The 13,314-nt window shown below is 49.4% G+C and overlaps 5 protein-coding genes across 5 annotated transcripts; 2 read left to right on the forward strand and 3 right to left on the reverse strand.

Moving 5' to 3' along the window:
- Nucleotides 1-137: 137 nt before the first annotated feature.
- N7533_005521 (LYR motif-containing protein) lies at nucleotides 138-1,118 on the reverse strand (the record flags this gene model as incomplete). Its single annotated transcript, XM_057102171.1, has 3 exons — nucleotides 138-788; nucleotides 858-1,018; nucleotides 1,079-1,118. The coding sequence occupies 3 exons, from the start codon at nucleotides 1,116-1,118 to the stop codon at nucleotides 138-140; spliced, it is 852 nt and encodes a 283-aa protein (XP_056961801.1).
- Nucleotides 1,119-1,555: 437 nt separating this feature from the next.
- Nucleotides 1,556-2,237, reverse strand: N7533_005522 (E2 ubiquitin-conjugating protein MMS2; the record flags this gene model as incomplete). The annotated part of the gene is made up of 5 exons (XM_057102172.1): nucleotides 1,556-1,616; nucleotides 1,671-1,750; nucleotides 1,815-1,940; nucleotides 2,015-2,094; nucleotides 2,162-2,237. 5 exons carry the CDS (start codon nucleotides 2,235-2,237, stop codon nucleotides 1,556-1,558), a joined length of 423 nt encoding a protein of 140 aa, XP_056961802.1.
- Nucleotides 2,238-2,652: 415 nt separating this feature from the next.
- N7533_005523 (uncharacterized protein) lies at nucleotides 2,653-8,128 on the forward strand (the record flags this gene model as incomplete). Its single annotated transcript, XM_057102173.1, has 6 exons — nucleotides 2,653-2,730; nucleotides 2,787-2,853; nucleotides 2,915-3,088; nucleotides 3,143-3,349; nucleotides 3,411-3,499; nucleotides 3,554-8,128. The coding sequence occupies 6 exons, from the start codon at nucleotides 2,653-2,655 to the stop codon at nucleotides 8,126-8,128; spliced, it is 5,190 nt and encodes a 1,729-aa protein (XP_056961803.1).
- A 426-nt stretch (nucleotides 8,129-8,554) lies between these two features.
- Nucleotides 8,555-10,237, reverse strand: N7533_005524 (vacuolar protein sorting-associated protein 26; the record flags this gene model as incomplete). The annotated part of the gene is made up of 5 exons (XM_057102174.1): nucleotides 8,555-8,814; nucleotides 9,131-9,247; nucleotides 9,360-9,384; nucleotides 9,508-9,947; nucleotides 10,018-10,237. 5 exons carry the CDS (start codon nucleotides 10,235-10,237, stop codon nucleotides 8,555-8,557), a joined length of 1,062 nt encoding a protein of 353 aa, XP_056961804.1.
- Nucleotides 10,238-12,125: 1,888 nt separating this feature from the next.
- Nucleotides 12,126-12,908, forward strand: N7533_005525 (gluconokinase; the record flags this gene model as incomplete). Its single annotated transcript, XM_057102175.1, has 2 exons — nucleotides 12,126-12,368; nucleotides 12,456-12,908. 2 exons carry the CDS (start codon nucleotides 12,126-12,128, stop codon nucleotides 12,906-12,908), a joined length of 696 nt encoding a protein of 231 aa, XP_056961805.1.
- Nucleotides 12,909-13,314: the final 406 nt, after the last annotated feature.

Raw genomic sequence — 13,314 nt, forward strand, 5'->3', positions numbered from 1 at the left:
ATGGTTTTATATTTGATGGATTATGTTAAGTCTGGATAGATTTCGCATCAAAGCATGGGGTATCATTTGTAAATGGACGCAATTTAGTATCGATCAAACCATTTCTCTTTCAAGAGCCAAAGAGGCATTTGTATGATTCAATCTTGACCTGCAAGAGAATCTGCCTCTGCACGTCTCTGCTTTTCTTCTTCCTCTGCCAATACTCGCTCCTTGAGCACAATATTCCACATCTTTTGGGCCAGTTCCGCAGCGGCTTCATCCGATTCCCGAATCTGGTCATTCACTTCAGTGAGAGCTAGTTGGTAATGCCGCGACCAAGCAGACGGCTCCTGAACACCCGTCAACACGTCCCAAGCATCCTCATCCTTTGCGAAAAGAAGTTCGACTGTCAATCTGTCTCGGCGCAGGATGCGCTTCCACCGTCTTTCCAATTTATGCCGTATGACACCACTCAAATTTTTCGGCTGCGGCTTTTTTATGCGCAAGAACGGCAGTCCCCGTGCATTGACCAAGACTGGTACTTTGCGTATTCCTTTGACAACCAGGCGTGGACGGTTCAAGATCGAAGGTGTATTTGGATGGCGAACTCGGGTCTTTTCCTCGAAACGCTTCGTTTCCAGTGTCCGTAAAGCTCTGGCAGACGGGGGCTTCGGTGCCTTCTCATCCCTAAGTCGTTTTTGTTGAGCCACCAATTTTGCTTTCGCTTGTCTAGCCTGTTCAAGGATGGTGCTGAGTTTGTTGGCATCTTGGTCGTTGCCATTGGAAGCGGAGCCTAGCAGGTCGAGTGTCTGTCTCCGGTAATCTCATTAGTATCCTTGAAGGTCGATGGTAGGCGCAAGGAAAGAGGCGCGTGTTACCTGATAGCCGGCTTTGAGAGAGTTTGCTATTTGAGTAGGACTATCCAGTCTTCTGTATTTCCGAAATCTTTGCTTGACGAGAGCTCTTGTCTCGCCGCGCCACGGCGGGCTACCGGCCGAGGGAGAACATTGTCGCAGGAGAGCTCGATAAAGAGATAAACCTAAGTTCCGAAGGATGGTCAATATCATACCAGTGCTAACGCAAAGAGACAATAACTTACAAGCAAAGCGATGTACCCCAGAGAACTTAGGAATTAGCATACTGTGATAGCTAGGGCATGCGACGAGATGGCGGAAGTTCTCCGCAGGAGAGAAAACACGGGCCCACGTGATCTGGCTTCTACATACGCGCCTGTGGTTTGTAACATTTTCAGACGAATGCTGTAGATGGGTCTGGGATAGTTTCGAATGAGAATTGGAGATGCAATTATTTTTCGGAATCCGGAATCGGCCATTACATGGGAGCTACCAGAGCCGACAAGTTGTATTTGAACAAAATGACCAAAGGCAATACGTCATCTCATGGGAAATTTATGAATAGTATAATAAATTGGGCTGCGGAAGGAAGCACGCCGATGCTATCATGCAGAGAGACTGTACACGCTCTAGGAGAATCATCAGAGGAAAGAGTAGAAGCAAAGAAAGAGGACGGTCGTAATGCTTTGGATTTCTGGGCCCTATGGATGAGACGTGGGCGTTTAGAAAGTCGAGCCCTCGGCGGGTTGCGGCAGCTTCTTATGCTGAGGCAACGCCATGTATCTATGAATAATGAGTTAGCTCTTGGAACCCATTTTTGGAGAAGGGAAATCTCACCTTCGGAGCTCGATCAGAACTGTCTCCATAGTAAATTCCCGCTTCCACTGAGCCAGGCAAGGAAGCTTAGTAGGATCCACCTAGTTATTTCAATCACTCTCAGTTGTCACTCTTTGACGTTGTGGCGGATGATCGAGTCCTTACCTTGCCAGAGCTCTGGTCGACGCAGGGGATGTTGACTTTCGAGGTAAACTGGATGGTAGGAGGGTTATCGGGATAGTCGGGACCGCAATGAATGTTGACACTGTATATCCGGTTCTCATGAACGCTCTAATAGAAACCTCGAAATAAGCATGTATCCAAGATCCAAGATCCAGGATCAATTCGAAATAGTGTATACGAACGTGAGGGGGTCCAAGAATAGTGCCGTTCCAGTTGCTCATCATCATATCTTCGCCATTAGCGAGACCATACGAGCATGCCTCTGCAATTGAGAGAAAGTCATTGGTCAGTTGCGTGGTCCAGTGTTATCGAGGTATGATGGATCCTACCTGCCCCCAGGCCCTTTTCGCCCTTCTCCAACTCTTCCAGTAGGCGGAAATTGCGCGGAATCTTAGCGGCACACATAGTGTATAGTAGTAATCAAGAGATCAACAAATATCCAGAAGCGATAGGACTCCGAAGTCAAGAAGCCGGGAAGAGGGCAGGAGGGGCAACCATCCACTTTCTGCCGCTGCCGCCTGCCCCGGCCGCCCAGGACAATCACGTGCGATATGGTCTTATCGAATGTCTTGGCATTTGGACTGGAGATGCCACGCCGGGGGATTGTTGACTGCTCCGCAATTTCACTGCACAAGCCTCAACAATACTGAGTATCGTGTTATCTAACGTCCCATCTCTATAACGGACGACTCGAGAAGCTCTGGGAATCTCAATACGCGTTGATACGTGCCAAAACACTCCGGTACTGCGGACACTGGGACCTCCGACCATTGGTATACGGGCGTTGGCCATGCGTTGATGGGACCATTCTTCATTGGAAATGTCCTCCCAATTCCTGCAGGCCGAACTTGCCAACCTTCTTCAAGAATCCAGACGGAAAAACGCCGATCTACGCAATGTTGGCCGACCCCTTGACCGCCATATTTCCCCTGTGGTCACTAATAGTCGATATAGGCAGCAGAGCAATCACTCAATGAGCTGAAGGCGCTACCATCAACTTCCGAAGCGCAAATATCAGCAGGTATGTGTCGGCTCGCTAGAAGTTGGAAATTAAATATGGCAATGGCTGATATGTACTGTAGATCTTGTCCGCAAACCCACATTCGTGGAACCATTTATTATCGCATGCCATACTCGACATGCGAAACTTGCGGGTATCGGTGTAATTTGCCTGCAAAGGCTGATCGCATCCAAATCGCTGCCATCTCATCGCCTGAAGGATGTTCTTGCTGGCCTAAAAGAGACCACGAGCCTGAGTATGTTCTGAAGCTTGATTATGGGTTCTTGTACAGAATACTAATATTTTGCAGGTCTTGATATCCAACTCAAGATCTTGCAATCCCTACCGTCACTTTTGCAATACTATTCGAATGATCTCAGCGGCGAATTACTTGCAAGCACATTAGAAATATGTGCGACTTTGCAGGCAAGCAAGACGATTGCAGTCAGTAGCACAGCGGCTGCTACCCTCCAGCAACTCGTTGTTTCTACATTTGAACGAGTATCGAGCGAAGACAGTAAGTTATACTATTGTTGAAAAGCCCCCTAATTGGAGAGTATCGCTAATGCTTCATGTAGGGCTTCCAGATGATGCCAAAACAACAACACATGTTAACGTAGATGGCCAGTCTGTTGGCGTGGCACAATTTGCATATGATGCTTTACTGGTACTGTGAAAGATCTTTACCCTGAATATGCGCGGTGCTAACAATTATTCGCAGGTTTTGGATGATCTCTGCCGGATTATTGATGGCGAACAATTGCAATTTTTACGCACCAAGACATTGTCTTCAGCATTTGTCTTGGAGCTAATAGAAAGTATCTTTCTGAATAGCGGCCGGCTGTTTGTGAGCCACCCCGAGTTGTCACAGGTTCTTCGAGTGCGCCTCATGCCATTGACTGTACGATATTTGTCTGAACGGCATTCGTTTTCTGAAACAGTCCGAGTGGCTAGAATTCTTCTTGTTCTTCTGAAGCGGCACATGTCTCTCCTACCCGCCGAGTGTGAAATGGCATTTGGTCTTCTCACTCATTTATTGGAACCGGACGGAACAGCACCCTGGAAGCGAGTGCTATGTATGGAAGTGTTTCGAGGACTTTACTCTGAGCCTGGAGTTGTCCGGCAGATATATTCCCTCTATGATGGAGAAGAGGGCAGGAAGAATGTGCTGCGGGACCATATGGCTTCTCTTGTAAAGCTCGCCTCGGAAAAGCCTTCATTGATTGGAGTCAGCAATCAATCGACAATACCGCTCAGAGCAGATCACTCTCGGTCTGCTACAGATGATCAAATCGCACTCGAGACTGGCGGAGTCACAGGCGTCATTGGATCATCAGTCCCTCAAACCGAGACCAAGGTGCCAGGTATCAGCACTCAGTGGAGTCTTGTTCGAACACCCTACATTGAGCTTCTCGACAAGTCAGATCCGCCATTCCCTCCAGAAACTTACATCTACAGTCTTGTTCTCAGTTGCATTAGCAGCTTCGCCGAGGGACTCGCGAAATTCATTCTACCGCTCACGGTTCCAGACTTGAAGCAGAAGCGCAAGAATAGGTTGGCAAACCAGGAACAAGGCCCCGATTCAGCTAGATCTTCGCAGGACCTTCAAGCTCATGAATTGGGGAGATTACAAACCTCATCGCCATTGAAAAAGTCCGCAGCTCCCATCAACCCTTTGGATCTGCAGTCCCACGTTCAGTACTCTTCAATCCGAACTTGTGCCGACATTGTTGAGAATTGCTGGCCCGCGGTTCTTGCGACGTGCTCAACCTTTCTTCGAGCATCTTTGGATGATGAGTTCTACCACAATCTTGTACGGGCATTCCAGAAACTGGCCCACGTGGCAGGTCTTTTGCGGTTGTCTGTCCCCCGTGATGCATTCCTTACAACATTAGGTAAGGCTGCAATGCCTTCAAGCACAGGTGGATCAAAAGCGCAAACCCTTGGCATTCCCGGTGTAAGTGCTTCTCAAACCCCTGATACGTCTAGGAATCAACGCAAAAGTTCGGATATGCCTCGAATCAATCCTCTGCCTTCCGACCCCTCGGTCGGTGCAGCAGCAGCACAGAGCTTTCCGGTATCTTTAAGCACAAGAAATCTTCTATGCCTACGAGCTCTGTTAAACCTTGGAATCGCACTGGGCCCAACATTAGATCAGCAGGCCTGGTCTATTCTTCTTGAAACACTGCAATATACTGGCTTGGTGATTGGTGCATCTTCTAGTACAATGGTCAAATCGACGACTAGCGGGCCAGGAGAAACAACAGCCGTCTCTGGCAATGATATTCCAACTGCAAACCTCGGAACCGAAGTCATTGCAGTGCAAGCAGCCTCGGCTAAGCTATTTGAAAGCACCGGCGATTACCCTGGTGCCTCATTCCGAGAGATATTACTCGCATTGCTCAATCTCTCCACATTCACCGAGCAAGAATCTCAAAAAGAATCTGCTCAGGAAGTATCGGAAACCCCAAAGTCGCCACAATCGTCACGACGCCCTGGGGCCCTTAATCAAAACGCCCGACGAGTGTCACACACTGTGAGCAAGTCGAGGATGCAAGATGAAGAGCTTAAGTTTGTGTTGGAAAAGGGAAATGATCTGGCTAGATCGAACCTTGAAAGGCTCTCTTCCCTCAACGAGGAAGACAATATCGCGTGGCAGCTTCTGACCGAAAGTCTTATCTCTACGTCTACAAATGTTGCCGTCAACCCCAGCCTTCGTCTGCAGGCTAGTGGTATATTGAATTCTTTGGTCTTCTTGACAATGAAACCGGGAGACGTCGACGATGAGAAGGCACGAAACGAGATACAGACCCGAAACCTTCAAACTCTCAAAGACCAGGTCGCTTCGCTATATTCGTCGGACACAGTCTCGTCAAAGTCAATTCCGGTCACTGTGACAGAGATTCACGAGCAATGCTTGGAGATCCTGCAAAATATACTCGAACAATACGCAGAGACATTTGTGGATGGTTGGAGTCTCATTTTTGACTTGATAACTGGTGTTTTCCAAGGGATAGCAAAGGTGGAGAGTGGAGATAAACTAATCAATCCAACCGAGCGTAGGGCGTCAGGTCTTCCTGCTGGACCTCGCTTAGTTCGTGCCGCGTACAAGTCTTTGCATCTTGTGGCTTCGGACTTTCTCTCTCTTTTACCTGCTACATGTCTCTTAAGTCTCGTCAATTCCTTGTCCAGCTTCGCCTCTCAAACACAAGACTTCAATATCTCCCTCACAACAACCTCATTTTTCTGGAACGTCTCCGATTTTCTTCAAGGGCAGATCGAGAAGTTTTGTATCGAGAGCCATGTCGACGCTTCTGTCAGCGAAGAGGAGCTTGGCAAGCTTACTTGTGACAGCGATCCCTCTGTCTCGAGGAACTCCCTTTGGCTTTTGCTACTGCTCCGGATCGTTGACATCACAACAGATCCGAGATCCGAGATTCGAAACAGCGCTATACATACTCTACTCAGAATCTTTGACGCATATGGACAACAGCTCTCGCCGAAGGCATGGCGCTTATGCCTGAACAGGGTTCTTTTCCTGATGGTCGAGGGGATCGAATCCAAATTACTTCAGCCGAAAACAAAGCACGGCGGCGATGTAGATGATCTCAAGTCGAGGGTCGCGACAACAGTTGTGATGATCAATGGTGTCTCGAATTTGATTACGAGCTTTTTTGATACCATCGTCAGTGATGAAGAGTTCGACCAGTCTTGGAAGCGCCTTTTGAAATACCTCCAAGCTCTGATTGACATGCGCATTCTGGAATTCAGCGATGCCACCTTTGTCAGCCTTTCGTCTATTCTCGTTCGCGTACAACCATCGACTGGCATCAGCAAGGAAGCGCTTCAATGTGCATGGGACCTTTGGGCCAATGGTCACCCTGCTGCAGATGAAACCGCCATCGACCTCGATAAGCCCAATCAAGACGCAGCGCTGGCTTACATCCAATCCTTTCAGCAGGTTTACCGACTGTACAAAGACAGCCTGACTACAGAACAGATCAAAAAGGTTCTCCAGCATTTGCGTTTCCTGGTATGGAACTCTGTATCCCCGCCTTACTCGCCAGATCTCGATCGTCCTTCTGCCGTCCAGGACTTGGTCATCAATTGCCTCAAAAAGCTTTGCTTGGAGAAGGAAGAGTCGCAGGCAGCTATTTTGCTGAGTCTTGCCGATCTATCTGACTCGGTATTGGCAAAGTGGTCTCTTGGCGATGATTCACGAAAGCCGACGTTCGTGGCTTTCTCTAAAAGTATCATCGATATGGTTGGCTGGTATATCGCAGATTTCGGTATCAAGCGGGATGTCTTCACAAACGGTGCCTTAGCAACCTCGCTCGAGCATCTCAGTGCGTTAATCACGCAGAAGTACAAATGGCAGGGCAAAGATCGCGAACCTTTCCTTTGGCAGAAAGCCGTTACGACTGCATTGAACGTCCTTGAAGCCGCCGTTCCGTACATCGAAAAACAATACCCCGGAGCGGATGAAAAGGACATCACAAACTTCTGGCAATGCGTTGTGGACATCACTCACGGTATTGTCTCTGCTCGAGGTTTCCAGACCCAGCAGTTACCAAACGCACGTATCCTGGCCGACGAGGCTTTCGACATCGCAGCCCTCACACGTCTCAAGACATTGGTACTTCCTTCGCTAGGAGCATCTGTCATCCCAGAGGCCGTGCGTCGTGACTTCGCCTGCGCCCTCTTCCACTCCTCATTCATATATCCACCGCAGCGTTTCGATCTTCCCAGTTGCCCCATCGAACAAGAGCCTCTCAAGGAATTCTACAAGCTTCGCAATGGTCGCACTTTTGACCCGCCCCCAACCCTTCGTCCAAGGATAGCATATGTCCTCATGGATACATTCTTTGAGCTTGCGACGAGCCCCGACTCCAAAGACACCTCTGCCGCACCCAGCCCGCAAACCTTGCTGGCACAATCCATCTCCCCCTATCTTCTTCTCCGATGCGCCATCGCGATCAAATGCTATATCGCCGACCAGCCTCTCCGCGGCTTGATGCCACAACCGACCCCGGCCCGCAGGGAATTACTTCATTTACTAGTCCACGCGGTCCAGCTTCGGAGCGAGCCCTCGGCCATTCCAGATCCGCCGTCCATCAAGACGGTGACGGTGACGGCGGGAGCGAATGGAGATTCATCCCTTCATCATCGCAAACATCTTGAATGGCTATATCCGTTGGTTGCTAAAGCCATCCAGGTTGCAGGCAAGGAACGTGATGATGGGCAGGTACTTGAAGCGCTTGGAAAGGTATTGCACGAGATTGGACGTTTCGAATAGAGGTGATAATATCGAGAACTCTCCAACGGGGAGACCCAGTTTCCAAGGTTGCTAGAAGACACACCGATATACCTGGCGACAATACATAAACACCCTCCTTTACCGTATTAATCGCAGTCTTTTTTTTGCTGGGATAGAGCTGTGTAGTAGGGTGATAAAATTTGAGGTGTTTATCGAGAATTTCAATTTTATTCAGAAAACCGGTTTATTGATCTTATTGAAATGTGTAGACAGTAGAACGAAAACGGTGGGCTACAGAGTGATATCGTGACATGACCGTGACAAGAAGAAAAGGATGGTACAGGCACATGAGGAGGGTAAACAAAGTTGAAGAAGGGGGAGCTTTGCGTGTGCCTAAGAGGAGTGATGTGGGTATAGATAGGGAGTGAGAGGGTTAGATCATCACTCGAGGAGCTAGCATAGCGATTATGCCGCAGGTGTCGAAACGGGCTGCTGTGCCTGTTCCGCTGGTTGGACTGGCTGGACTGGCTGGACCGGCTGAACCGACCGTGTCACCTCACGACCAGGGCCGGCGGTAGCAGATCCTGGGGGCAGAACCTGCTGCTGTTGCTGGAGGAGAACTTGCTGTTGGATTTGCTGCTGCTGGGCGATCTGGGGAGTGGCGGCAATCTCGGGCGCTTGACGGAAGAGGGCAATCTCAGACTGCTTAAAGTAACGACGAGCATCTGCAATGACGAAGTGTATTTGTTAGTGACACTATAGCTAGAACATTTGCAAGGCGAATACAGCGACTCAATGCGCTGGTGAATTGGTGGAGGCGTGGGATGCCAAGACCAGGCTAGCGTGGGGGTCGGTAGGCCACGGCACGGAAACTGGGATTTCGGCCGTGGGATATGCAAGCCGGGCCGACCGACTCGTACCAATTGCCGACGGTTTTTGATAAGATATCATTGGCACTTGCTTGCTCCACACCGTCATTGGGTGCATCATAGCTAAACGCTATGAATTGGGTGGGACAGATATATCGACACAGCAACGTACCTTCATCAATCAGCACCAGGCTGAGATAGTATCGTGTCGAGTACTTCTTGTTGACATCGCGGAAGGTTGGCGTCAGGTCAAAGCCACCGAGGAACAGACGGATTGGGATGGTTTCACCTGTGGCAAGTTAGCATCTTGAGGTCTGGACGATGCTTTTCCATGACGAATCGATCTCCATTCACGGTCGCAATTGATAAGTCTGGTGGGAGGGGGTGTTGCAAGAACTGACCGCGAGAAGGTGAGCCATCCATTATCTAGCCATCATGTTAGCATTGTTCACACGAGCACATGAGCACATGCCAGCCTCAATTCAATGGAGGGGCATGTTGATCCCGACACATACCTCGAATCGCACCAGTGTCTCACTCTCATTGTACTGATTGGGGGGGAGATCCGGTGGTTTCCCGTCGAATGATGGACAATTCCATATGTTTAATCTTCAGTCGCACGAGCAGGAAATAGATCCGACCGACAATCACGTCCTTAAGGTGATACTTGGATTTGGAGTACTCGAACTCAATATGCAGGCAGTCTTCAATTCCGACGTCCATCTTGATAGGGCTGTTGGTCTCGGGGGGCATGCGGTACGAATACACCCAGAGGTCCTTTTCGCGGATGACGTCGGCCATGCGCCGCGAGACCGTCACGCGCACGAAATAGCGCAGTTTCACATTGATGCCATTATAGGATTCGTATTGCTTCTCGACGTTCTTGAAGTTGAATGGGAAGGTTTGAGGGTGCAGCAGCTCCCCGGGTGCGGCGAGTTCTTGGACAAGTGACAGGAATTCGTAGTGGTTGCCTCGATCGTAAAACATTTCTATCGCCCCAGGTAGTTAGTGTCGTCCTCCCCCTCCCTGAGTCGGAGACAGTCGACGAAAATCACGTACCAATAGTTCCAATGAATTGCACTTTGATTCCAGTGTGTTCCAATCGCTTTCCGTCCTTTGGCCGGATCGTCACCGCACCCTTTACGGACTCTCCGTCCATGTACAAGGGGACCCGCTCACGGCGGGCCTTATCGAGCTTGACATCGACAGTCTGGCGATCATCGAGGTCGTCCAGGACGACGTCGATGTCGACAGGGGTAGAAAAGAATAGCGAAGCCATATTGTGTGACAGTCGTAGTCAAAGATGGAGGTCTGGCAGCTTAGCTCGGGGATCCAGAACGTGGCCTCGCTGCTTAGTCATACCCCGCAAGGCAGCTGTCAACACACTCCAACTTGAACATAAATTCAAGTGACTCCAGAATTGGTGTTGAATGGTGTGTTATATCGATTTTTGGAACCTAGCTGGTTCCTCTATGATGGATTGCAGTAAAAAAAAAATTAGATTACGGGCTGGGGAAGTGCGGTTCCCGGATATATATCACTGAGCTGTTTATAGTGCCTTTGGTACTAGATATTAGTAGGTCAACTCTAGCGCTTCCAACTTGAAGGTTCTGGGAAGAACTTGAAGTTGAACTTCAAGTTGAAGACGACTTGGAGTAGCGGACTCGAGGTAGCCCTGGAGGTACCTAGGTAGTAGGTAGTAGTAGTAGCAGTACCCATTGGGATCCTACCTGGACAGGGCAGTGTTTTGCTGCATACCTACCTATAGGATACCTAGGTATTTATCAATTTGTTCCAAACCTTGAAAAATGTTGGCTTTCCGCTTCCCTGGCCTGGTTTAAAGAAGATCCAGTTACATTTACCTACTAGTAGGTGGTTTGAGTCCACGGGCACCCAATGTACAGTACCACTAAGTTCGTATCGGGTTTTGATTTCCGACATGGTTGTTCTTATAGGCAACGAGCAGCCCAGCCAGGATCTGAGCACTCTCGCAACCATTCATGATCAACCCCGCACTGTTTCCCCAGATTCGAAAGTTTGTAATGTAACGTGGATCGGTGAGGGGGCTCCAAGCGATGTACAAAGTACTGTACTTTGGCGGAAAAGCCCTCATGCGTGCTGCCAGTGGCTACCAAGTTGAAGCTCGAGTCGGTGTGATTCGGCTGCAGATATCCCTGCTCACTAGTACAAGAACTTTCTGACTCACCTTATTCTCCAGGCAGAGCCCTGAGATGCCTCACTTTGGGCTGTTGTTGCCTTACGGAAGCCAGGGATATCAGCACACGTGGAGCGAGTCAGCCCTTGTTTACACCGTATATGCACGGTATTTTGGATTAGAATGGAGTTTGATGTGACCTATTGGACCTGAAACCAGATCTTGCAGATAGATAGATCAAGTGTAGGATATCCCACGGGAGAGATCAACTTTCGGGGAATATTTCCCTAGAGGTAGATTCAAATGGAAAGATACGAAACGGGCCGAGTTTGGCGGTGACGGAGACGGAGACGGGGAAAAAAACCAAAAAAGGACCACAAAAGATAGCGTGGGGGTTATTTACCGTACGGAGCCTGTATGGTGATGTCATCCGAAACCGGATCCAGGATGAAAAGACAGATATTAGGAGATGGAAGACAGATTGAAATAGGGAGAGTGTGTTAAATAGTAGTAGATATATACAGTAAATATACCTAAGTATACTTATATCCTCAATTCGAATTCAAATTTATTCAAATCCCCTTCCAAGTTCAAGTTCATGACGATCTCCCCGACTCCCGACAGGCTGGAGACTCATCCCACTCTCCCTCCACTCGGGTAATGACCAGCCGCCAATAAACATTCTCCCCCACTCGGCTTCTGCTTCTTTCTTCTCCCCCCCCGACCCACCCTCATACTTAAAAAGTGATTGCCTCTCCGGTCCTGCTCGCGCGACTTCTTTTTCTCGTTTTTGTTTCTTTCCTCCTCAGCTTTTCTTCAATACCTCTTGATATACTCTATACTTTTTTCTATACTACATAGACCGCCGACTCCAACTCCAACTCCGATCCCGACCAACCTTCTGCCTTCGTGTATCACTGCGGTCTCATACCGTCATCCACTCAGCCCCGGCTAATTTCCTTGGAACTGCCCCCAGAACAGTTCTTCTCTCCTCTCCTTCTTCCTCACCACCATGCTTTCCGCCGGAGAGCGACCCCAACCACCGGTTACGCCCGCCGTAATTTCTGCTCCCATGCCCATCAAACCCAACACTGGATCTTCCGCCATGCCTTCCGCCCTCAACTCCCAGAATTCGCGGAACTCGACACCCACCCAACACATTTGGGTCGTTACCGGGCCCGCGGGCTGCGGTAAAAGCACAGTCGGCCAGGCACTGCGCAAAGACCTGGGTCTGTCCTTCTTGGAAGGCGACGATGTATGGAAACCCTGCGCGACCCTTGATTTACCCTATGATTGAGAAGAGAGAAAAAACAAGCAACGGCTAACACAGATCGCGCAATAGTATCACCCCAAATCCAACAAAGACAAAATGGGCAACGGCATTCCTCTCACCGATGCAGACCGCTGGGACTGGCTTATCTCTTTGCGCCAGGCTGCCATCGATGTTCTCTCCCCCTCCGAATCCAATAACTTCAACCCTCCCGCCGGTGTCGTCGTTGCCTGCTCTGCCCTCAAGAAGAAATACCGCGACGTCATGCGCGTTGCTGCCTATGGGTCACCCTCTGTCCAGATCCACTTTGTTTACCTGAAGCTGAGCGAGGAGGTCCTCATGCAGAGGACCACTCAGCGACAGGGCCACTATATGAAGAGTGATATGGTTCGCTCGCAGTTGCAGGCTCTGGAGGAGCCCAAGGGCGAATGGGATGCCATCACTATCAACGTGGAGGGCTCGCAGCAGCAGGTAGAGGACAACGTGCTCAAGTCAGTCCATGCGAAACTCTCCGAGCTCAAGTGAGAGCTTCACCCACCTCGTTGTATACAGTATAGCGATGTGAGCTTGCATCGGAGGTTTGCACTTCCTCCGCGTGGTGTCATGGGAGTTTTTTTCTTTTACAATATGGATATTTGGAACGACCGGCTTGCCTAGGATCGAAACCTAGAGGGCAAGCAAGTGTCTCCATCTGGCGTTGTTTGATTACCGTTCGATCGCATTTACTTTGACCTTTTGGTTTTCGCTTGTACTTCTGCTTGTTTTTGGCGCACTTGTATGAGCCTGCAAGGCTCGTTTTTTGATACCCCCCCAATGTCTCGGGGCGAAATCGCATACATACACTTTTTGTATATGACCAATTGAATCCCATCAAATGGAACCTACTTTGATCGGACAAGAGGAATCCCAAATAAAAAAAGGGACAGAAACT

The sequence above is a fragment of the Penicillium manginii genome (assembly GCF_028828005.1).
Source record: "Penicillium manginii strain IBT 31320 chromosome Unknown utg000004l:1.0-7231830.0:1.0-7236170.0, whole genome shotgun sequence".
Lineage (NCBI taxonomy): Eukaryota > Fungi > Ascomycota > Eurotiomycetes > Eurotiales > Aspergillaceae > Penicillium > Penicillium manginii.